Source organism: Hemibagrus wyckioides, linkage group LG19 (assembly GCF_019097595.1).
Source record: "Hemibagrus wyckioides isolate EC202008001 linkage group LG19, SWU_Hwy_1.0, whole genome shotgun sequence".
NCBI lineage: Eukaryota > Metazoa > Chordata > Actinopteri > Siluriformes > Bagridae > Hemibagrus > Hemibagrus wyckioides.
Genome location: NC_080728.1, coordinates 12233288 through 12259523, shown reverse-complemented (window position 1 = coordinate 12259523; position 26236 = coordinate 12233288). Strand labels below are relative to the sequence as shown.

The window sequence follows — 26236 nt, the reverse complement described above, 5'->3', positions numbered from 1 at the left end:
TACTGAGTCTGAGCTAGTTTTGTAGTTTAAAAACTAGAGCACCATGGCTGCTCTGGAATACTGCACAACATCCATCACACTGTGTGTCCTCATTAAGAAGGTTTAATGTGCCATGCTCTTCAGGGCTATGTCTGTGGTTACATTACGGTGCCTGCCTAAAAGAGTGAAGACATAAGCACATATATACACTTCACAATGCATGTCAGCTAACAAACATATCAGCTAAACATGCTATACAACCATTCAGTAGTCATTCATGAGCTTATCAGCTTTTGTTCCTGCACTCTGTTTAAAGAAAGGCTGTAATAATAAAACAAATCAGTGTGAGGGCCTTTCACATAAATTATCCTGGACCTTATAGTACTGCTCATTAGCACATACTGTATAGTGCTGGTAAATAAATACATCTTTTCTTTTCTTCTGGCTCAGTATCATTACTGAAAGACCTGAAGCACGCCAACATTGTTACGCTCCACGACATCGTCCACACAGAAAAATCCCTCACCCTTGTATTTGAGTACTTGGTAAGAGAGCTTCTTAACCCGACCTTCTAGATCCTTCCAAGCATGTTGCCCTGTTGAGTTTTCCTTGTTTGACAAATGCCTTTATTTTCCTCAGGATAAGGATCTAAAGCAGTACATGGATGACTGTGGGAACATCATGAGCATGCACAATGTTAAGGTACAAGCCCTTACACACACATGCACACAAACACAGGTTTGCTTATCCACTGTTTTCAAAAGAAAATCTTTTAGCTGATTTAGGTGTTCATATAAAAGTACTATATATTATTATGCCATATGCAATATTTGTTTTAGAACACTGAAACCATTTTCTTACTTTTACTAGACATAAACATGCTATGTATGGTCATATTAAGGGTGTCATAATAAGTTTAAAAACCTGTCTCTGCACCACATCCATAGTAACTGTGTGGTTTTTAGAGTACTACAGGTAGTAATGACTGTTTTCTCTCTCAGGATTCATAACACCACAATACTTAAGGTCGTTAAAATAAGGCTCTTTCCATACCTTTCAAAATAATACACAGATTGTCATTAAGAAATTAAAAGGTTTTCTTGGGTTTTGCTTTTAAATGTTATTTCTGATGGTTCAATATATATATAACCAAGCTTTATGTTTTGGTTTTAGATTTTCCTGTTTCAGATCTTGCGGGGACTGGCATACTGTCACAGACGTAAGGTTCTACACAGGGACCTGAAGCCACAGAACCTCCTCATCAATGAGAAAGGGGAGCTCAAGCTGGCAGACTTTGGTACCTAGCATTTTCGCCTTCATTACATTAGAGTACACATGTTTTTGAAAGCAGTTCATTTTTTTTTTATGTGTGTGTGTATATTGCAGGTCTGGCTCGAGCCAAATCTGTCCCCACTAAGACTTACTCAAATGAAGTGGTAACTCTGTGGTACAGACCTCCTGATGTGCTGCTCGGCTCTTCTGAATACTCCACACAGATTGACATGTGGTCAGTTTGTCTGTATATGTCTATGCAATATCGCCTTATTGTACTCATGTTGTATGTGTGTGCCTTGGGGGGATGCATTAGATGACAATAATAAAGAAAGTTAGACCTTAGTAATGTTGAATTTTTATTCATGATTGGACAGAATCCAGTTTTTCTACAACTCTGGGAGTAATTCTGGCTACGAGGGAAATCCCTGGTTTACTATTTTAATGTCGTATTTTATTTTTTTTATGTATTTATTTTGTAACAACTAATTTATAGGGACTTATTAAATATCTTTTATTTTCTGCACAAAGTTACTGACCAAAAGGGACACCAGTGATTTCTTACATTTTGCAAAAAAGCCATGCTGTGAAGCAAATGAAAGGGATTTCATTAAGATATAATGAAACAGTTCATTAAGATATAATGAAATGCACATAACACAGCAAGGATGTTGTAAACACAGTCAAAATCTTCATGAGGTCAGCATCTGGTATGATCAGAAAAAAAATGTTTGTTCATTATGCATTTGTGCAGTTTTTATAATAACAAAGCCAGAACTTGAATTATTAGTGCCATGACACAAAAAAAGGCATAGCTCAGAATTTCCATTCACTTGTGCAAAGGGGAAAAACCTCGGAGTGTCTCAGTTACCTTTGTGAGTGTGTGACGTTTCTTGTCTGTCTGTATAGGGGGGTTGGGTGTATATTCTATGAGATGGCTGCAGGTCGGCCGCTCTTCCCCGGCTCCACAGTGGAGGATGAACTGCATCTTATCTTCAGGCTACTTGGTATGTACATTTTATATATATGTATGTATGTTTGTATGTACCTATATACACACACTCAGAGTGAGAGACACCTCATGTCCCCTGGCAACCTGTAGCTTTTGCAATAAAATACACACTTTAATCCGAGACATTACGATGGACACAGACATTTTTCTGCCAGACATTACGTGCTGGAGGTGGTGTTTACCTGCTCTAAAAACAAACAGCGATGTTATGAGGTTGGACACTAACCAAAAATTATGTTGACCTTGCAAACATAGACCAGACATGCAGGTAGTAACCTCAGTGAACTTCAGTATTATACTGCTAATGGATAGGAGCTTATAATCCGAGTCTGCTCATCATTAACATTTGACTGAGATTAGAAACCATTAAAAGTAAAAACCTTTTCAGACAGAACATAATTTAATGACTGCATAAACACAACAGCCTTCTATGACAGTTCTACTGTTAAGTAGTCTGTAATGCAGTAATTCTATGAAATGCTGGCCAGCAGCTGAGTTTAGTTGTGAGAGTGCTTTATGGTGCTTTATTTTTGTCCTGTTTTGACCTAAATTGCTGTAGTTAGCAGTAGACTAAGGCACAGAGGCACATTCAAATAATGTCTCTCTCAACCACACTCGAAGTTTGTGGCATGTGTGCCTGCTCTTTTGGCTGCTAAAAGTGTCGCTGGCTGAGGTTTTCAATAGGACTGAGTTAGTTTCCTCAGTTTTTACTTGCTGGGGGCTTGATTAAATCACATCAGTAATTCATTTGAGAGAAGCGAATTTATTCTAGGACATGCTATAATTATTCAAGTTGCTTCAGTTTACCTTGAAAAATTAGAAAGTTGCTTTAAAAAAGTATTTTTAACCCAGTCTGTGCCATCCCCCTTTCTTCTGGTAAATCATTGCTGAAGGAGAAAACAAAGAGTGTATATTGATACTGGTATTTGATAGGCTGTTAGTGTTCTGATGCAGTAATAACAGACTTTCAGCTCTACATTTCTTAATAAAACGCAGGTCATAAAGGTTATAAAGATTAAAAGTAATTAAATGTTGATAGGTTCTACATGATTGTTGTGGTTTGTGCTGTAGGTACACCCACAGAGGATAACTGGCCAGGAATCTCATCTATCGAGGAATTCAAATCCTACAACTTTCCCAAATACAAACCACAGCCCTTCATCAACCATGCGCCGAGGTATACTTGTGTGTCTGTGTAAATGGGTTATACTATGCTCTATACTACTATACTATAATATATTAATATTTTTCATCTTTTTGACTTATACAGCATGCAATAATGCAAAAATAAATCTATCGTTGTGATAAATTGCCAGGTAAAATGTAAAAAAAATATGCTCTTTATGTTCTTACCCATGTTCTTTATATATAAGATTTTAACACTGACTTGTTTGTGTTATTAGTAAGTGTGAATCAGATCAAAGTACAGGATGGTAGTTTGGCTCCTATGTTGATTGCCATTGTGTATTGAAGTTTAAAGGGAACTTTGCATAAAATTCTGAAGCTTTAGTTAAGCTTTCCTGTGTTGTCACCGTTCTTGTTTATCTTACCACTCGCTGCTAGCGACCATGACCTGTTTGCGCACATGTGTATGTGCCAGTACGGCAGGATATCCTGTGGAATTTTTCGAGGCTGTTCTTTTCCTTCCTCTCATTTGCCACTCTAATTTGTCACTCCACCGGTGGTCACCACACTGAGCCTCACCCTTATCCTCCATTTCTCTCCCTCTCTCTTTTTCTCTCTCTCCCTTCTCACAGGTTAGACACTGAAGGAATTGAGTTGTTGTTGTCATTTCTAAAGGTAAGCACTTTAGTCGTGAACCGCACACACAGTCATGTTTTGTGTGTGTGTGTATATGTGATGTCATCCGGCTGAACTCTGCCTTACTTATTGCATTTTCTTTCCTAGTATGAGTCCAAGAAACGAATTTCTGCTGATGATTCAATGAAACACTCTTACTTCAAGAGTCTCGGCATGCGCATACACACACTGCCAGAGAGTGAGTGTCCCTCACACAACACATGCACATACTACACTCAGACACACATACTACGGTTACAGATAAATTACATGTACACACACAGCTTCTTTTACAGGTTGTGTGTGTATACAGTCATCTCAAAAGATGAACATGAGTCAATGGATTAGAATGTAATTTCCTGGAATTGAAATCATAACAACCCAGAAAATAGCACAATATTGGACCATGTGACTGACAGGTGTTTTTTGATGTTCAGGTGTGCTCTGTTAGCTTATTAGATTTGATTGTTTATTAGAATGTATTTTAATTTTAAGCAATTTGTGCTATGAACCTGCAGGTATATCTATATTTACATTGAAGGAGGTGCAACTACAGCGAGATCCTGGTTACCGGAATGCCTCATACCCCGAGACAGGTGCGTTTGCCCATGTGTTTCTGTATAACTGTAGGGAGATTTCCATGCAAGGGGGTTTTCCTTTATGTGATGGATATTTACACAGTTCTTTAAAAATTTTATTTTAGCATGTCATTTGTGTCAAGCTGTATTGTTGTATGTACTGTAGTGTTCTGACTGAAATAAAACAATACAAAGAAATAGACTAGGAAGCAGAGCAAGATATTGGACAGTCAGACTGAGAAGGGGACTACAACTTTTTTTTTTTTTTGGTTGTAAATACCTTAAACTCTATATTTGCTGGATATAGTTTTGAGATCTAGTTGCATCAGCCTGTCACTGTTGTGTCTAATTAATTGTCAGGTCTACAAATCTGGCATATAATAGTCATATATTATTGTTTTATCTCTTTGCTTTATGTGCATAGTATACAGGAAATCTGTATATAATAATGACAGAGCTGATCTGGTGCAGTGTGTTTGTTTGTCCAGAAGGGGGAGCAGTGGCACAGTTTTTCCATTTCTGAATGCTAAGAAATACACTGGGTTTTGAGGCAGATTTATTTATTTATTTATTTATTATGTTAATATGAAATATTGTATGATTTTGTGTAAATTTAAGATGCATCTAGTTATTGATTTATCTCTCTGTCCCTACAGGAAACAGCAAGAACAGAAGACAGAGTATGCTGTTCTAAGCACTGGCTCTGACAAATACACTCGCACAAAGCATACACACACAAACACACACGTGCACACACACAAACACACACAAAAGCACACACAGTGGATCAGGATGATGGCGTTTGCTCAGCAACTGTCTTGTACAGACTAACAGACTAGCCTCCCTACCCTCTTTAGTCAAGAGTGTGAGTGTGTGTGAGAGAGAGAGAGAGAGAGAGAGAGAGAGAGAGAGAGAGAGAGAAAAGTTAGGGTGAATGGTTGGGTGAGTGGGACAGACCAGTCCGGCTCTTTCCCATCCTCCCGTGTCCAGCATGCAGTCCCAGTGACAAAACACAGTGGCGCCCCTGCCCCTTGTCCGCTTCTTCAAGGCAACACATTGGAGATTAGACTGTGAGAGGGATAGCGTGTATATATGTGTGTTATGTGTGTGTATTTATTGAAAAGGTCGTCAGGCTTTTTTTGCTGCTAATCAACTACTGTCTCCTTGTAACCTTCCCTACTCTTTGGCAGCCTTCCTGGTTGCGGACACATCAGTACTGCCGTCAAGGATTTAATTTTTTTTTTTTTAAATAGTTATTGTAATTCTGGATATAATTATGTTAATACTGTTCATATTGCAAATGTCATGTTTGTTCTTGCCCACATTTTGAATTGCATCCTTTTTTTTGGCATGGTTATTATGTAGAAACAATAGTTTCCTACACACTTTGTAGAAGCTGTACAAAAACTCCTCACTCTCATTCCAATCTCCAAAGCTCACTTTGACATTTCAAATGACCCAGAGACTGGAGAAGAGACCCTCCTCCTCTCTGTCAGTGAGCCGTGGATGCAGCAAGTGTGTGGCTCGTTCAGGGAGATGAACTCACTGGTGTTCGGCGAGATGGGGAGCACTAATCTGCTTTTAGATGTGATTGAGACATTTGTGACTGTCGCCACGTTCAGTCAGCATTGTGAAGCAAGCCGTGATGTTGGGGTGAAGGACCAAGCTGTGAGAAGGGGGATCAATACCACTGGACCAGCAGTAATCACTTGATCTTCGGTCGTTTCTTCAAAGACCTTCCACACCTTCTTCTTTGAGCAAATGTTCTCTTTTACTGTCATTCTACTTATCTTTTTCCTCAGTGAAAATTTTCTGCCTAGACTGAATTGCTTGTATGAGGTTTTTGTTTTTTTCCCCTTTGAGCGCAGTTTATTCTAATGCATCATCAGTGATTGTACAATAATGAGTCATGCCAGATCTCTGTAGCATTTTTGTATGTGTGTCTGTGTGCGTGTTTGTACGTACTTGTAAGAGAGCGAGTGAGTGTGTGTTTAAGAGATCAGGGAGATCAGACTGTACAGAAGCTTGTTGCACCATGCTAGTAAGTTTTCTGAAGATGCATTAGTTTCATTAACAGTATTACAAGAATTTTTTTGTTTTCTAAGTTACATTTTGATTTGTCTGTGAATAATAGTATAACCGTGTGGCATGTTGGCGTCCAACTGTCTCACCTTCATTCTTGAAATTTCTTTATTTAGAGAAAAAAAAAAACTGAGTGTGAAAAATACAGGAACAAAAAACATGGCTGCATTGGACCAATACCTTTCCCCCTCCCGATCTTTGTACACATGAAGAAAAGATTTCAGACAGAGGTTTTAGATTAAACAGATTATGTTGTTTTTGAACTGACATCTCTGTTGATTAATATTGTAATTTTGCAGTTGATTGTGACTGGAGAAGCGTGTGTATGTGTATAGGTGCATGGAAAGCCTGGTGTCTTGTAAACCTCGCCTCTGTGGAACACTGACGCTCTCAGTTGAATGTCAGCTGAATTGACCATTTAACTCTTTCTACTGCAGATATTTATTTCTCTTGATCAGTGAAGTAAACATGGTCTGTTTCCTACAGAATCCTCGCTTCTGTCTCGTCTGTGCATACGTGACGGGAGGCTTGACTTGCGTGTGTTTTTATTTTTTGAATCATTTTAAACACAAATTGCAGAACAGGCCATTGCACAGCATTCAATGCTTTCCTTTTATTGAAAACAGGCACATTTCATTTCATTTCTTTAAAAAGCAAAAATATAAAATTAATATGAGAATACATTTTGTTTTCAGTTCCGTAATGAAAAAATAACAAAGCTATTACAATGCTTTTCTTTCCAATATGGTGATGGAATTCGTCTATTACAAAACATTTTTGTTTGAATTTTTAAAAGCAGGAAAATAATACATATACACATTCTTACACAGAAAAAAAGGCACAGCCGGTAGTTTAAAGCACAGTGCATACAATACAATAATATACAATATCAGACAAATTAAACAGAAAACCTGATTCACAGCCTCTGAAAATGATTACAAAACCAAAAACAAACAATTAAAACTAAATGGGAAAAACTGTAAAGAAGATCTCTCTAATATGGGTTGTAATAAGAATGCTCTCTTAGTTTTGCTGTAAGAGCTTCACCGAACTGAGAGGATTTTAAAATGGATCTGAGAGACATGAACGTTCTGATATAAAGCACCAACACTGGAGGCACTAAACGTTATCGTCGGGTGATTGTGAATACGCAGCCCAGTGATTCCACGGCCATCTTCGACTTCGACTTCGTGTGATTGACTTTGCTCTCTGGGTGAGCAGGATGGCATGCTTCTTTCCCCGTCATTCACCTTTACCCTTATCCCTCAACTATGTACAGGATAGGGCAGATAGTGCTCTCCTCCAAGTGCTTTCAGCTGCCCTGTGACATTGCATTAGCAGCAGTTCAAAATAATACAGCGGAGGAGGCATGTGTTAGCTAGCTTGTGAGTTGGAATCTGCAATGAAACAACTGGGACAAAAATGTATGATTCTGATGGGGAGTGTGTTGTCTGGAATTCAATGGTATCTTTGGTCCTCGCTAGGTGTAGGGGTATTAAACAAAGGACCTAAGATTATGTGTATCTTCATGGTCCAGCACTGCTTTAGGTGTGTCTCATCTGAAAATGCGTCTTTAAAAAAAATGCTGAGACTCTGATTTAGATGATGCATTCTAAGGCTGAGTTTTTCCAACAGCTCACTGGTGCCATTTTGCTTTCTTTGGCACAATAATACCTACCACATGAGCAGACTGGTGTACAGCCCGAGTTTTGGTCTAGAAATGTGTGTTTTTTTTTATGAAATATGTTTTCTTTAAATTGTTGGATGTGGTTATTTTTGTGGTAACTATAACCACAATGAGGTGTAGTGCAACCTTGACATTTTAGCAAGTATTAATGTATGTGTGGGTTTTTTTTTTTAGACAAGGGATTGAAATCAGGATTTCGGAGTACTAGATGAGAGGAGAAGTGAGGAAGAGGAGGATGAAGAGTCCAGGTTGGGGAGAGGCACGGGTAGAGGTCCGTTCAGCAGAGTAGGGAACTGTGGAGAAAAATGAACATCATCAGATCAGTAATACACAACAGGAACTTGCTTACACTCATGTCTATTTCTGATTATATGATTACAGCAGGTAGAAAGACTATCTGCATATGGCTTTAACTGCAGTTAGCCTTTAACTTTACTGTAACATACGCAAACAGGACTGGATGCTTGCTGTGAATGAGAAGCTTTCTCAGTCTCTCACACACACACACACACACACACACACACAAACATGCTCATAGCCAGCCCCTCATGACCACTAATGCATCATGGTAATGCTAGGAGAGGAACTTCCTGTTATGAGAGAGCTGAGCATACACACAGTCAGTCTTTTTCAGTTATCACCCCCTCCCTACTTTAACAGGAAGCTGAGACCCCCCCCCCCCCCACGACCCCCCTCTATCCAGAGTGGAGAGGAAACATCTGTAGCTTATTTCCAAAACGCATACACACATACAGATACACAAGTAAATCCTTTTGCCAGAGTGACCTTAGATAAGGAAATACAGTGGAAGAATCACTAGGAATAAAAGAAGACTGAACAGCAAAAAAATAATAAAAAAAACACCGAAGCCAGGAGTTCCCAACAAGAGCCAATGACTGAATAGTAAAATAATCACACGACTCGCCACAAAGCTCCTTATGCCATTGCCTGGGGAAGTAGGAGTGTGAACAAAAATGTGTGTGTGTATGTATGTTTGTGGTATAGTGCGGCGGAAGTGCATATTTTTAACTGTCACAAGCATTGTCAGGAAGGTTGCCCCGGCTACCTGATCTGCTTCCTGTTGTGCTGTTTGCAGTAAAGCCACACCCTACCCCTCACAAAGCAACACGTCCATAAACGCGCACACACACACACCTACACGCACACACTATGCAGACAGTCTCCCTTGAGCCAGAACAGGAAGTATCCACAGGATTTCCCCTCTCCCTCACATGAGCAGTGAAACATGACACCAAACAGAAACACTCCCTGAGCAAAAATACATTCAGTACACCACATGCACTGATCCTCACACGTTTAAACACTCAAATGCACACTCATCACATCGCACACACATCTATTCGTGCAGACCTTCATCCCAGTGCTCATAATTGGAAACACAGATAACTGTCCCTACATTCAAATACAGAACATGAATGCATACACACACACACACCATAAACATTTACTTTCTTCCAATTTAATGTGCGTGATGTTTAAGCCACTTATGAGAGTGTTACATGTGTGTGTTTGTCTGTGTGTACCTGGAAGAGAGATCCGTGTCCCTGTAGTCGTGCTGGGCTGAGAGGAGCGACGGGACTCAGACTGCTCCAGAAGTGAATAGAGGAGAGGAGAGGGCTTGGAGCCAGCAGCAAACCCGAGGGAGTCTAAGTCAAGAAGTAAAAACACACAGGGTCAGTGAGGGAAGATTCAACTTCTGATTAGACATATGCAAAATGTCACACCGTGGGCTCAGAGTGTGTGGGCGTGCATGTATGGTTCTTGTTTTTGGTGAGAGGGGAAGTGTTGCTCAGGATCAAAGTCCATGTTTCACACTTTCTCTACAAGCTGTGGTGATGTGATGTACCAAAATGCAGATCTGATTACTTCACTTTAGCTAAGAATAATGAGCCAAATATATTCAGATAGCATTTAGCCACAGGGTCACTACTACGGTGCAAACTTTTCATGCGCTTACATGATTGTAGGTAACAGCAGCTACTTTTATGGTACAACGTGATATGCAATGCAAGGATACAACACAAACCTGTAACAAAAGCTACTGTAGTCTGTTTACTATAGCAGGAATACTCCCCATTTCCATATTTCAGCCTTAATGGTACTGCTAGTAGCTGCTCTGACTTGCATATGTAAATAACCACATCTAATTACATCTAAATAGTATTTTGGTGCAACTTTAAGGATAGTTCACATGAATCAGGATAAAATATGATTACTGTACATCACTGTATTAATATTCTGAACATAGTTAACTACTTAAACACTGTCCTGTCTCCAGGTGAAGACTTGGTACCTATTTCTATTAATTTCACAGTAATGAATGAATAAATTATAATAGTTACTGAATAATGCACCTTAAGCTGAATTATTTAATAAAAAAGTTCAGGAGTTTGAAAGGATAAGATATTACCCTTCTTTTAAAAACAACTGTCCCTTTTGTAATGAGAGACAGAGAGTGAGGGAGTGAGTAAGTATGAATGTGTTGCTCTTCAGAGGTCAGGGACCTTGGATTACCAGCTTCCGGCCATTGAGAGACATATGAAATCAATTTCAACACTCTTTTTTCTGTCTCTCTCTCTTTTTCTCTCTCTCTCTCTCTCTCTCTCTCTCTCTCTCTCTATCTCTGTCCTGTGTCACTGCACTGTAGTGGGCAGGATTACAGGCATATGGCTTCACTTATAGGTCTCACTCCTCCCTCCCTCTCTCTTTCTCTCCCCTTTTCTCTGTTCCTGTCTCACTCTCTCTTTCTGTTAGAACTTTTGCCTACTACTTACCTATTATCCCTTAAATACCTAAACATAATGCATGTAAGTATGTATGTATTAGTTATGAGGGTAGAAAACCACACAGTAGAACAGTGTGTGTGTGTGTGTGTGTGTGTGTGTACGTGAGGGTATGTGTTACCTGTGCAGTAAAGAATGCTGGAGTGAGGGACCCTGAGGGCAATGCAGGGCTGTTAAGGGCAATGGAACCCAGGTCACTTCCTGAAAGCAGTATGGAAGGAGCTGAGATTTCCAGACCTTTGGGTTTCCGAGCTTTGGGAGGAAGTCCATTGGTGCCACTCCTCCTATCAAGGGGCGAGGCTTGTACCTGGGCTCGCTCCCTATGGCTGGATGATAAATTGAGAGGCTGAGCATTTTGCTCTGATTCGTCCATCCGAGCCTCTGGGCTCAGCCTCCGTGAGAAGGATGGGCTATGAGATGGGGATGATGAACGAGAGGAATTAGGGGAGGCTTTTGAGCTGAAGAAAACCTCTGATGAGGTAAGAGCAGGAGAAGAAGGGAGGGGCACTGCTTTCTCTGACCGATTGGTGACAAACCGAATCACGGTTTGTCCTTCTTCCCCTCGTTCCACCCCTCTCCGTTTCTCCATTTTGACTGGATGCAGCAGAGGAGGCGGGCCTTGAAGGGAGCTAACAGTAAAAGATGAGTACAGGCCGGAGTTAAGATATTCGTTCCTGCCAGCGGGGCTTCTCAACGATGACAGAGAGAGTTTTGGAGATTCTTCCCCCTCCCCTCCATCAGACTCGGCCTCTTGTAACATAATGCTGCTCCCTTCGCGGCCAAGCTCCACCGCCTGGGGATCCATTTTCAGAATGTCAGGAAATGAGACAAACTTGTACACAAACTTCTGACCAATCACCTTCTTTATAATATTCTGCAAAGAAAAAAGGTAAAACAACAGTAAATAAACCATTGATTGTATTATAATTGTGCTCATGATTTTATTTTCCTTTACTTATTTCAACAATTACCTGCAACATTTGTAAGTTAGCTTGAGTTTACAGTACAGCTAATGCTAAATACCATTTTATATCAACTCAAATGCACTAAATAAATACATACATTGGTTCCTTTAATAATACCTGAAACATATAACCCATAAATGAATAGTCTTATATTCAATAAGGCTGTTTTCTTTCATTTAAAAACACTAAAATGTATACTTTAAATTAAGTTTAAGCTACTTTAATGTTTTTTTTCACCACTAAGCATGCATTTGCATAGCCTGCACACTTTATGGTTTCTTTATTGATTTGTTCATCAGCATGCTTTATCCTGGGTCAGGATCATGGTGGATCTGAAGTGTGGTGCATGAAGTGGGCATCATGCACACACACATTCACACTTAGGGAGAATTCAGAGTCGCCAGTCAACGTATCAGCATGGTATTTTGGGAGTTGGGAGAAAAATAGAGAACCTGGATTAAACCCACACAGACAATGTGTGAAATTCTGCACAGACAGTAACCTGAGCTCAGGATAGCTGCAAGGCGGCAACACTACCCACAGTGCCACTGTGCAACCCAGCATATTTACTGCTCAAAATACACTCTGAATTTTTGTGTCTAAATGATACGTTCATACATTAATACACAAGAAATTCATCTTATAATGTGCAGTGTAAAAGACGCCCTTTATTTAAAAAAAATTTATAAAAAATGATTAAAACTATTTCTTTCTGTCCTGTGAGTGTATTACCTTGTCATAGTAGTAGCGCAGAGCTCGGCTCAGTTTATCGTAATTCATATTAGTCTTGTTCTTCCGCAGACCCCAAAGTTTGGCCACCTCTTCAGACTTGAGCAGCTTGAACTCGCCATCATTAGAGGTCCAGCAGATCAGGTGCTTATGGCTCTGGTCCAGCAGCAACTGCAACAGGAACTGCCACAACGTGATGGCACTCTCCATATCTGCTATACACACGGCGGTCGGAAAGAGAAATTCATCAGGACTGCATTTTTAACTTCTGCATTTTGTTCTGGACTAAATAGTGACTGATCAGAGAATAAGCTGTGATATGAATGACTAAGCCTCAGCAGTGTAAAGTTTGAATCTTATTCTTATCTTAATCTTGTAAGCAGGTACATGAAAATTTCCAGTCAGCACACTCCCATAATAATACACCGTTCCTGTGAACTTCCTTCTAGCATCATTTATCGGAAGTAAATTACACAGTGTGTATTTACTGGGTAAAAGCAGACACTATGACGTTCATGAAACTGCCGAGTTTATTGGGTTTACTGTAGCACTGCATTGTGTGTGTGTGTGTGTTTGTGTGTGTTTTCCTTAGATGGTTGCTGATAGCAAGACATGATCGCTGTGTAACTCAGTTCTGTTATAAAATGTTCTATTATCTACAGAAATAACCAGAAGGAAGATTTACCCATTGTGTCTATGTGGATTTGTTGCTTATTCATATGACCCTAAATAGTTTAGTTGGGCTTTAACAGATTTTCAGTATCAAGGAAACCTTTAACAGAAGTGAAATCAATCCCACAGAACCTATTTTAATTCTACAACCATTAGACATATTCACAACAACTAGGAGGAAGACGCGTCCTCGTTTTCTGAACAAAATCACCAGGCTTTTCCCTCCCTCTAACTCAGCAAGCATTTCCTGTTCTGTTGCATATTAACAAACTGTCTAATAAACAACAACAGGCGAGCAACCCGGAAAGCTGTACTGATCAGGGAACAGCTATACCTCACTTTAAAAAAGCGCGTGTTTGTCAACAGCTGATCTCAGATCAGCCGATAGTATGGGAAGAATTCTCTGAGAAGGAAAGCGACACATAAAGGCCAAACATTTACAGTCAGGAAACAAGGCCAAGGTAAACATTGTGTATGTCCGATTCAGGAGGGTGGCAAAGGGCGTGGTGTTGATGGGAAAAGAAAAAGAGAAGGTGTAAAGGGAAAGTAGTGGCAGATACTAGAAGAGGAAGGTGGGAGGGGAAAAAAAAGAAGTAGTAGAAAAACAAGTTTTAAAGAGGTAACATGAAATACAACGGGCTGAGTAGGGTGTAAGAAGATATCTCCATTAGATTAATTATTAATATGTCTCAAAACCAACTGGAACAAAACTAGCAGAAAAGAATGAACTCCAGAATCTGATACTTACAGACACACTCACTGAAATCAGTGTCAGGCAGGACAACACAAAGATAAGAACAGTGAAGCACTTTATCTTTTCTGAATAATTTAGAAATCCTGAGATGACATAGCACTGCTTTCCTTGCAGAGTCCAAAACAGGACAGAGACTGTAATCGCACTCCACGGGATGTCTACAGCTTCAAAACAGCTCAAATTCAAACCAGATTACAGCCCTCTGAATGCCTCATTGCCTCACACACCTTACTATACAGAAAATAGAGCTTGTTTTTTCAATGTCAACACTGCATCAGTAACATTACAACTGATCCAGTGACACCATATCAGACACATTTCTATGAGGAAAGTGTTGGCCAGACATGCAGTGTGTGTGAGCAAGACATATTCAGTGGCAGGAGAGGCTCAGTGCTTCACTCTGATTTAGTGTCTCACCGGAGAGAACATTAGCTGCTTTGTTCAAGCTGCTCACTAACTCAGGGCACACAGCCTGACATAGACTACACCATCAGAAAGGAGAGGCCGAAGTATATATAATCCTGCCATATGCCTCAAATAACACTGCAGGCCTTAAATGAACAGTTTGTCACTTTTAGACACCTCTACTGCCTGTGAGACAATATACAATTGCCCAGAATACACTGACATGCTTTTCCCTGTCCATTTAACTGACCTCATCACCTCCGTTCACATTGCATGTATTTCACATGATTTCACATTGCATATCCTTCCTCCAACTCAGGTGGGCCGAGATTTGAGTCCACAATTTCTAAGGTGTCTTTAAAAGTGCATGATTATTACATGTTTCAGTCATCCAGAGCATGATGAATGTAGTAGTCGCACTCTGAACATCCTGGCAACTGGATTTCCTCGATTTAGCTCAGGACTGATCTTTAAAACAAACACAGCTCCTGAATGAAACACACTATGTCCACCTCCCAAGACATACTACTAAAAAATAATAATTATATGCCTATTAACATTTTAAAAAATAACATACTGCAGCTTTAATCTTCTGAATGCCAGATTTGGACCAAAAGCAATAGAGTTTACTATAGGAACTGACTCTAGGATTTCTTCCTCAGATGCAAAAGAATTTATGATGAACATTAGGATACTGGTGGAGCAAGCTGGGATATGGTATAGGCTAGAGGTATGACTGGAGTGGCTGTGTAGACAAGAAAGCAAGTGGAAAGGGACTGAGAGTGGAAAGGAGAGTGAGCAAAGTAAACAAAAATGAGTTGTGTGTGAATGACAGCTCTAATGGGAAGGTTTCTTTTACGTAGCAGTATTTACATACACATAGAGCTATGTGTATCTAACACCATTCGGTGCCTATGAGATATTTGTTTAAATACAATCCAATAATCTAGGGGTTAGTTAAAGGTACAGTTTGCACTTTATAAAGTGTTTTTAGACCTGCAATAATTATCTCATTTTAAAGACATCTGAGAATGCAATGTAATGTAAATAATTTTCTTCACTTAAGACTTCTGTTCACATTTTTTCAGACCATAAATTATCTCCACCCCTCAGGTCTCAGCCAAAGCAGAGCTGTTCATAGCTGTGTTTCCACCTAAAATGTCACCCATAATGCACTTACATTTCAACAAACTGATGAGGTGGGTCAGGAAGAAAGGAAAGACTTGTTTTTATTGCAACTGCAATAAACCTGACTAGCAAGCAAGAGCTCTAAAAATTACAAACGGTTCCTTTAACATTTTTCTGTTTTGCCTTTGTTAATCTTCTTCTACCTGTCCCACCATGCAGGGCTTCATCTCAGGAGATTGCTGGCTCAGACAGGCCGTCGTAAACTCCAACCCACCCTGTCTGACTGAGTTACAAGCACCAGAGGGCATGATGTAACTCTAGTTCAATCTACTGTCCTAGGACTGCAACAGCCACACACATGCATGAAGGACGAGACACACTGCAATGAGTAGAGAAAAGGCTAATTATATGACAGGGAGGCAGAGAGAGAGGGGAAAGTGAGAAAGTGAGCTAGGCATGAAAACAGGCTGTCTGACTCACTATCTCTGACAGTTTTATTGGTGAAGAGGGACTCCCTGATTGGCTTATTTTGGGAAAGTCTTGTTTCTGACATGTTTCTGTCTAACCCACACCAGCTAACCTTCCCACTGTCTCACCTAGCACACTTTTCTTCAAACTGCCCACAAAAACTTCAGTAGTAGGGAGGGAGGTGTATTCACATGGATACAGACATGAGGTGGACTGGCTTTGCAAGCTGAACATTTACCACACTGATTGGTTTGGATGTTCTCCTGTATTACTGCCATGTGAAAGTTTTCGTTAAATTCTAAACTTAGAGACCACAGAGAGAGTGAGTAATTGTGACACACACATACACCGATGTAGTCCAGGATGCTTGTACAGTGACAAAGGAGAATGTGGTCAGGAAGGGCTCATACTCTGCCAAGATATACTGGAGTTATACTGGAGATATACTGGAGCCAGGAAGTTCAAGACACACATATACAAACACAGTCCCATTTGCTTGTACTCTATCAGACATTTGCATACAATTGTCCCTTGTGAGGCTAAAGCCTCAATCGAAATTAGACAGAGTTTTCTCTCCCACACCCGGCTGCCCTGTTTTAAACCTCAAATGAAGCAAAATAAAACATTTCCTGCTCTAGCATCCTCAGAGTCGAGCATTTGCGTTGAGCAACCGTAAAACTGTCCGAATCAGGACTTCCTTCAATTCTCCTTTGATAGGCGTCTTCCTGGGAATGCCGCTCCCAAACTGAAAGGTAGGAATTCCTGCTGCAGGGAGCCAGCCGGAAACATGGGGACAGTGGGACTGCACAGACATATGGCACAAATGGAAGATTTCCTCTTCCTTTTGGGCAGCAGCTAAACCTATTGTAAGCCCAAGCAAATGACTCATCCCACACATGCAGGTTCATAACAAACACTACAAAGAAAATACTCCTGTGCCTGTATGCATTCATCATGCTTTTGCCTGTGATACACAATGATGCATGAGAGTGAACAATTCAAATTGGCATCCCTGAGTCTTTCATTTAATGTATTAACAAGAATTATTCTCAGCAAGGGTTGAAAAATAATGAAAATAAATCTTGGCAGGTTAAAATCATGTGATCATGCACTTTTTCTTTTTTTATCCAATGTTGGGACACCGAAGGAAATGCTGAGTGGAACTTTTGTCTAGAAGTCAGCAACTCCCAAGTTCAAGTGCTTCACCCCACTCCCTTTCTTATGTCCAGCAGAGCCCAAGTAGTAAATGGGGAATGCTAGTTAAGAAAGAGAAAACCAGCAGCACACCACACCAGTAGTGATTATAGTGTGCACACTGACAATATTTCTGCAGGTTAAACCTGAGATGAGTGTACAAACCAGGTGGTGCTCTCCAGGATGTGGACATTGCATGCTCAAGCTGACCAAATCCCCACTGATTGCAACAAGGTTTATACCACTTTTACATTTACATAGGTGATGTTAAACTATAGGTGCCCCAGTGCTTGGCTTTAAATGGTTGTGCATACACAACAGTTTATAGAAGCCAAACACTATGCCTGTCCTTCAGCCAGAGCGCGAACGGAAACCCGTAATGAGATTAGTTGCTGTGTGCAGACATGACTGAGCCATGACTAAACGCGCGCCTCTTCCTGCTCACAGTGGAAAAATTCAGCAGGCTGCTCCAAGAGAGAGCCATTTAGAACACTTCATTACGCGCTACTCTTCAAGAACACTCATCTCAGAGATCCTGTGGGCCAATGCGGTCCAGCACACCTACTACACCTTGAATCAGGTGTGTGAGCAAGATAATCAGACCGCAGTTGGTCAACCCTGATATAACCTGAAACCACCCAATCAGATGTGCCTTATCCGGCCACTTCTGAGTGAAATTAAACTGACCAGTGACCAATTGTGCATAAGGAATGACCCAGACAGTCAGATGAAGCAGGGGAAAAGGCAGTTCGGCCCTATTGCGCACTGAAGTTTCTTTGTTGGTCCCGGTGACTCATTTTCAAGACGCTGTGCTGCTGCCAGTTTCTATCCGGAAGCGCATGGCAATTAGTCTGCCGCTGCTGCTGCTGTTTCCAGACAAACCAGAAACTCCGCTGGTGCTTTTAAAGAGCCAGGCGTATATTTTTGCCTTCAATGGCTTAAAGATTTGCGAAAAAATGAGAACAGAAACTAGGCAATAAGGCGCGTGCGTTCAATATTTTCATGCGTAAAACGGTAAGGGTCTGACACTGAGCGCACACTGTCAAAGTACAGACACACACAAGCTCGTCATTTAGCCAAGCAACTTACACACACTGCTACAAAATTCATAGTCAGACAACACACAGCACAGTACACAACATTTCTTCCAGCTATCCAAGCATTCTTTGCTGTTCATAAGTTACTTACACTTTTGTATGATACAGAGATATAATACATAGATATCTGTTATTTAACAATATTTATCAAGGTAAAAATGTGTTACAGAAGCTGTATGTGACATACCCGAGCGAGATGGCTGGTTTTTTCCGTCCTTTTAATGTGTTAAAAAGAATTCCGTAAAATGCCCTGTTTTTCCATGCTGTCGGCCGTCTCGGCAGCACAGTCCGACTGTAATGGGATCCTGAGTGTTTCTCTCTCTCTCTCTCTCTCTCTCTCTCTCTCTCTCTCTCTCTCTCTCTCTCTCTCTCTGAGCAGGAAGTTGGGGCAGGCAGACAGAGAGCCGGCTCACTTCCTCTCCCGCTCTGTTCCCCAGGCGCTCGGCCGTCTGTGTAAACACGCTTTTCCTCCTCTCTCCTCGCGCCCGGCCCACCGAGGGCCAACACACACACACACACACAGCAATATTGTAACCCGAATCTGTGCCCATAGCCGCTGCTCCGACTGACGTCACCACCTTCCTGCCAGGACCACTGGGAGGAGCGCGTGTTCCTTCCTTCGTGTATTCGTGTGTGTGTGTGTGTGTGTGTTCTTTATCTGTCTTTGGCAATATCACATCGAACCTGCCTGATGGGTAAAAACCATTAGATTGTATTCCTTATTCATCCGACAAATATATTGATTATTACTGACATATTTGTCTCATAGCCTTTAAGGAATCCAATTCAAATGTATTAATTAAATGCATGTTGTGGACTAATCACAATGCTCATTAGTCTATTTATTCAGTGAGAATGATTTGAAGATTTATCTTTAACACAAACTTGAAATCTGTGTGTGTGTGTGTGCGTGTGCTGCTTTTTAAGCTGAGAAATAAACGATCCACAGGGGAGTGGGACCATCTTCTAGTTTCCTGGAGGGATATCCTCCAAGTGACGGGAAACTATATCCCACCAAACACACACGCACATGCCACCAACTTCATGCTTCTCTCCTTATGTATAACTGTCTCTTTGTAGTCCATGTCTGCTCCAGTCCCTTCATAGGGGCTGTAAGAAAGCGCTGTGAATGGTAATGAGTTTCCCCGCCCATGAGGACGTGTTTGTGGCGAAATGTGGAGGACACATGCAAGCAATTAAAAACCGGACCAATTATGAGCTCACGTTTATTTCCACTCAAAGTGCGACATCTAGTGGAGAATTCTTATTTTAAGACTGGTCAAGCAAACTCCAGTATACACCGACCAGGCATAACATTATGACCACCTGCCTAATATTGGGTTGGTCCCCCTTTTGCTGCCAAAACAGCCCTGACCCGTCATGTACTGTGTATTCTGACACCTTTCTATCAGAACCAGCATTACCTTCTTCAGCAATTTGAGCAACAGTAGCTCGTCTGTTGGATTGGACCACACTGGCCAGCCTTCACTCCCCACATGCATCAACAGGCCTTGGCCGATGCTCCAGTGGTCTAGCCATCACAATTTGGCCCTTGTCAAACTTGCTCAAATCCTTACGCTTTCCCATTTTTTCTGCTTCTATCACATCAACTTTGAGGACAAAATGTTCACTTGCTGCCTAATTTATCCCACCCACTAACAGGCGCCATGATGAGGAGATCAGTGTTATTCACTTTTCCTGGCAGTGGTCATAATGTTATGCCTGATCAGTGTATGTTTGTTTCTTCTACAGTCATATTTAGATATTTTCTCATAGTTAATGTGTGTGTGTGTGTGTGTGTGTGTGTCTGTGTGTGGGTGGGTGTGTAGAGTGTTTGCTTTATGTGTTAGGTTGCTTTACTCTTTTGATCATTTTCTGTGGTTTGCTATTTATGATACTGCCAAAGTGAAGATAGACGTGTATTTGACTTGAAAGATGTGCACATAAAGAAGTATTCAACTGCTTTTTTGTTTTCTTGTTTTGTGTTTTCTTTCTTTCTTTCTTTCTTTCTTTCTTTCTTTCTTTCTTTCTTTCTTTCTTTCTTTCTTTCTTTCTTTCTTTCTTTCTTTCTTTCTTTCTTTCTTTTTAACAGTTTTGCTTTAGGCATGCATAATAATGGAAGCATTTTCTAACCAGCTCAGTGAGTACAGTATTATTATTGTCCACAGTTAAACCTGCTCTGCAACAACTTTTCCAGAGCTGCTCCATGTATAATATACAGTAGCTTAACTCAAGTGAGCAAAAATAATCCAGCTCTTAATGACTCACATCTGAAAAACTGACATAGCACTTTTTTCAATAATAATAATAATAATAATAATAATAATAATAATAATAATGCACAAGTGCTAGTTTGCATACCTGTGAAATCCCCTGGTGTTCTTATAATAGTGTAGTTATATTAGTGTTTACATGACTCACTTTAAAATCTGACTTAGCCTGAATCATTTTCTTTTGTTGGCACAGTGTGCTGAAATACTGCTGAGAACTCCTTTGTTGGATTTTATAGGGTTCTCTTCAAACACAAAAATGGGGAAAAAACCACTACCACATCCAAGCATCCAGAACTTCCTTCTCCATGTTTTATTAGAAGAGGAGAAGGGGTTTGGGGTAACTTGGGTCAAATAGTTTTGTCTTGTCAGAAAAAGAAGCAGTGGTTTAAGTGGGTTAACAAAGATTTGGGTTTAAGATAAAATATATGAAATATATTTAAGTAGTTTTTAATTGATTTAATTTTTACCTAAATCTCTGACCAGATATGCCTCTAACCCGAAGCATTAGACATGTCACCTCTTCAAACCTCTGGAAAAGCAGTGGGTTTTAACCAGGACTCTACCAACACCTAAGTTTTCTAACAAGAGTAAAGAGGAGAGAGATACATAATAATCGGTTAAAAATGTTCACAGATAAGCCGCTATAAAGTAAATGAACAGAGGAATGAAAATAGGTTTTTGTGAAAGATGAATATCAAATGCTTTGATTCTTATCTGCTCAATAGCTTGCATGCAGTACTTACAGCTGGATATGTGTATTGTGGGAGGATATGAATGATGTAAAAACAAAAGCAAATATACAGTATATTATGAAAATTAGTACATATTACAGATGTATGCACTGATTTATTAAATCCAAGACATGAAATATTTTACAAAGTGCAGCATGAAAGACAAGTAGTGTGTAGGCAAGACAATACAGAAAAACAGTACTGCATGTTGATGTAAAACCATTCTGCAAGGACATGATCAAAAGATAATTTTAATAAGACAAGTAGTAACTAAGCCTGGTTTTGACAATAATAACGTATACTACTACACAAAAAATATACTGTTCCTGATGATCAGTGCTTTGAGCCTATAATATGAGCAACAGTAAACAAGTAGAAGATTTATTTGGGGGATTACTAGACCCATGATAATAATAATAATAATAATAATAATAATAATAATAATAATAATAATAATTAATTAATAAATAAATAAATAAATAAATAAATAAATAAATAAATAAATAAATAAATAAATAAATAATAATAGTAATAATAATAAAAATAAATGATTTCATCACTGGTAGGACTGCATAAGTTTATTGTCTTTAGACTCTTTTGGCTCCTAAACACCTCTATGACATTCTTTCCTAAACTGAATCAAGTTTTGTAATATTTCGGCCGGTGGTCGTTTTCTTTTTCTTTTCCTAGGTTGAAATTGTTTGATGAAACATTACTCCACTTTCTAATTAACAAAATAAACTTACTTCACTGTTCATGTACTGTTTGTCCATTTTATTTTCCTGTCAGTAACAGAAATATGGGACAAAAGAGAAAGAAATTGCAAGCAAATTAAAACTGATTGGAGTTTGTTTTTCCATTAGGTCAGGATAGGATAAGCCAGAATTATTCTTAGTTAGTTTAAATCTAGGTATTTTAAAGTGGACTTTATACCAGATAAAGAAATTACAAACACAGCACAATTTTACCACTCACATGGGCATAATGTACAGTAAGTCTAACATTTCTAAACTATATGTATATAAGTTTATATTATTTATTTAAGCTATTCAAGTTCATATATAATTTGAACTTGTCATTTTTGGAATGATCAAGAACTCCATATTGTGGCACTTTCACTGTAACACCAGCATACCTCTCCCTGCCTCTAAAACTTGGTAGATAGTGTTGGTTAGTGGATGGTTAGTGGATGGAGAATACATAGCTCTGCTGGCCCTTTATGGAAAAACATGGAAAGACACACATGGCAATAAATGATTTAATGTGCACAGTTTAATTATTATTATTATTTATTTATTTATTTTACACTTTACAACTTTTGCTAACATTCAAGAGGACAAGATGATGCTGTGAGCCTGCTGCTGCTGTTCAGATTCCTAAAACACAGACGAAAGAGCTTCTAAATCAAGTGCTTATTGTTTACATCTACAATAGTTCACTTCCATTCAATAGAAAATGACAAATTGAATGTACATTTTGGTTAAGTAGATATTTTCATTTTGGTTAAGTAGATATGGTGCAAGTTATCCTTCAGACTTAACATTATTTCTTGAGGAATTGCTAAATGCAGGGTTTTTATCACTTACTTTCATTAGATCATCACACTCCTTGTGAGTCTGAGTTCCCCCATCTGTACTGATGTACGCAGTCATTGTGCTTGGTGTGTCAGGGTGGATTTCTCTTCCTGCAGCTGAGTGATGAACTCCAGATCCTTCTGATGTTTCTGTGTTTCTGCTCAGCATCAGGCAGGGACACATGAAAATGCAACAATCATGGCTTTTCCAAGATATTTACTGTTATTTACTATTTACTGTTACTGTTATTTACTGTTAATGGCCGAGCAGCTGCATCCAAGCCATACATCACCAAGTGCAATGCAAAGCGTCGGATGCAGTGGTGTAAAGCACCAACATGACTGTGCACCAGTGCACAAAGCAAGGTCCATAAAGACATGGATGACAGAGTCTGGTGTGGAGGAACTTGACTGGCCTGCACAGAGTCCTGACCTCAACCCGATAGAACACCTTTGGGATGAATTAGAGCGGAGACTGAGAGCCAGGCCTTCTCGTCCAACATCAGTGTGTGACCTCACAAATGTGCTTCTGGAAGAATGGTCAAAAATTCCCATAAACACACTCCTAAACCTTGTGGACAGCCTTCCCAGAAGAGCTGTTATAGCTGCAAAGGGTGGACTGACGTCATATTGAACCCTATGGATTAGGAATGGGATGTCACCTAAGTTCATATGCGAGTCAAGGCAGGTGAGTGAATACTTTTGGCAATATAGTGTATATATATATATATATATATATATATATATATATATATATATATATATATATATATATATATATTACATACACATACATAACATTATGACCACCTGCCTAATATTGGGTTGGTTCCTCTTTTGCTGTAAAGCCCTGACCCGTCATGCACTGTGTATTCTGACACCTTTCTATCAGAACCAGCATTAACTTCTTCAGCAATTTGAGCAACAGTAGCTCGTCTGTTGGATTGGATCACACGGACCAGCCTTCACTCCCCACGTGCATCAATTAGCCTTTGCCACCAGTGACCCTGTTGCCGGTTCACCACTGTTCCTTCCTTGGACCACTTTTGATAGATACTGACCACTGCAGACCGGGAACACTCCACAAGAGCTGCAGTTTTGGAGATGCTCTGATCCAGTCGTCTAGCGATCACAATCTGTCCCTTCGTCAAACTCACTCAAATCCTTACTCCATTTTTCCTGCTTCTAACACATCAACTTTGAGGAAAAATGTTCACTTGCTGCCTAATATATCCCACCCACTAACAGGTGCTATGATGAGGAGATAATCAGTGTTATTCACTTTCACTGTCAGTGCTCATAATGTTATGGTTGATGATATAATAATTTGGCTGATATAATAATAATAATAATAATAATAATAATAATAATAATAATAATAATAATAATAATAATAATAATAATACAGGGCAGCGTGTACACACACAGATCCCGGTTGCGTCCCAAATTGGGTCAAAATTGAAACACTTTGATTGAACCGTCATTTATAACTTTGACCACAAGAGGGCGACAATCACGTATTCTTCTGTTCACTGTAAACTCCATACAAATGACTGACTCTCACTTTATTCACACATCTGTATAAGACCTTAAAAATATGATAAATATATTTTGCTGCAAACTTAACATTTCGTTAATGAATTATTAAACAAAAAACATATCCAGATTTTTAAACGGTTTTAATACTCAGAAATGCATGTTATATAAATGTTGGATTTAAAAAAATACTAAATATTAAAGAAATATTAATGTCTGTAAATATTAACCGTTGCATACCTGAGTATGTTTAAATGATTTTTATGTTAGATTTGTATGTCTGTGTAGGCTTTGTTTAAATGAAGATACTTTTTAACTTTCACTCATGTAGTTTTTTGCCTCTATATCTAAGTATCTGACAGATTTACTACACTTTAAACACAATTTCTCTATCATTTTTTTAACCAATCTTGCTTACACTGAATCATTTTTTAATCTTTGACAGAGAGGGAGCTTAGCCCTGCTAGCTACTCCTGCGCTCATGTGTTCTTATATTTTCTTATGTTCTTATAATAGACATACACTATATTGCCAAATGTTTTGGGACACCCCTGCAAATCTGAATTCAGATGTTGTTTTTCAGGTGTTGTGCTTGGCCCCTTAGTTCCAGTAAAAAGAACTCCACCATACCAAGACATTTTGGACAATTTCATGCTCCCAACTTTGTGGGAACAGTTTGGGGATGACCCCTTCCTGTTCCAACATGACTGGACACCAGTGCACAAAGCAAGGTCCATACAGACATGGATAAGTGAGTTTGGTGTGGAGGAACTTCACAGAATCCTGACCTCAACCCGATAGAGCACCTTTGGGATGAATTAGAGCGGAGACTGTGAGGCAATCCAAAACTGGGACGTCTGCCTTTACATGCACATGCATGTAATATGCAGTTGGGCCGCCCCTTCGCAGCTATAATAGCTTCAACTCTTTTGGGAAGGCTTTCCACAAGGTTTAGGAGTGTGTTTATGGGTATTCTTGACCATTCCACTAGAAGTGCAGTTGTGAGGTCAGGCACTGATGTTGGATGAGAAGGCCTGACTCACAGTCTCCTCTCCAATTCATCCCAAAGGTGTTCTATTGGGTTGAGCTTTGTGCACTGGTGTGCAGTCATGTTGGAACAGGAAGGGGTCATCCCCAAACTGTTCCCACAAAGTTGGGAGCATGAAATTGTCCAAAATGTCTTGGTATACTGAAACATTAAGAGTTCCTTTCACTGGAACTAAGGGGCCAAGCCCAACCCCTGAAAAACAACACCTGAATTCAATGATTAGGAGGGGTGTCCCAAAACTTTGGGCAATATAGTGTATGTGTAGACAATATTCATTAAAACATAGTAAATGCATTACTGCATTACTTTTAAGAGATATGATGTATGCATCTCATTTCTTGCATTTTGTTTTTTGTTTAAAAATAAAAATCAGTACAGTCTCGTTCAACCACGTCACACCGGAAACTGATAAAAATACATTTCCCGTGGTGCACCAGCCCGACTTCCGT

General features: G+C 39.6%; 2 protein-coding genes across 3 annotated transcripts in view; one reads left to right on the top strand and one right to left on the bottom strand.

Moving 5' to 3' along the window:
* cdk17 (cyclin dependent kinase 17) overlaps positions 1–7211 on the top strand; it is a 47408-nt gene extending 40197 nt beyond the window's left edge. Inside the window, exons 8-17 of the mRNA XM_058416663.1 lie at positions 430–524; positions 619–681; positions 1153–1276; positions 1366–1486; positions 2161–2258; positions 3335–3440; positions 4021–4063; positions 4172–4262; positions 4582–4659; positions 5298–7211. Coding sequence (XP_058272646.1) covers positions 430–524; positions 619–681; positions 1153–1276; positions 1366–1486; positions 2161–2258; positions 3335–3440; positions 4021–4063; positions 4172–4262; positions 4582–4659; positions 5298–5335 — 857 coding nt within the window. The 3' untranslated portion in view covers positions 5336–7211. The remainder of the gene's footprint in view (positions 1–429; positions 525–618; positions 682–1152; positions 1277–1365; positions 1487–2160; positions 2259–3334; positions 3441–4020; positions 4064–4171; positions 4263–4581; positions 4660–5297) is intronic.
* A 105-nt stretch (positions 7212–7316) lies between these two features.
* On the bottom strand, positions 7317–19166 carry elk3 (ETS transcription factor ELK3). Of its 2 annotated transcripts, none has more exons than XM_058416664.1 (5): positions 18814–19166; positions 12912–13123; positions 11336–12088; positions 9955–10077; positions 7317–8703 (listed from the first exon to the last, which is right to left on the bottom strand). In XM_058416664.1, exons 2-5 carry the CDS (start codon positions 13116–13118, stop codon positions 8599–8601), a joined length of 1188 nt encoding a protein of 395 aa, XP_058272647.1. In that variant the 5' UTR covers positions 13119–13123; positions 18814–19166; the 3' UTR covers positions 7317–8598. The 2 variants fall into 2 exon arrangements, with proteins under 2 accessions (XP_058272647.1, XP_058272648.1); XM_058416665.1 differs by having other exon boundaries at positions 12912–13120.
* Positions 19167–26236: the final 7070 nt, after the last annotated feature.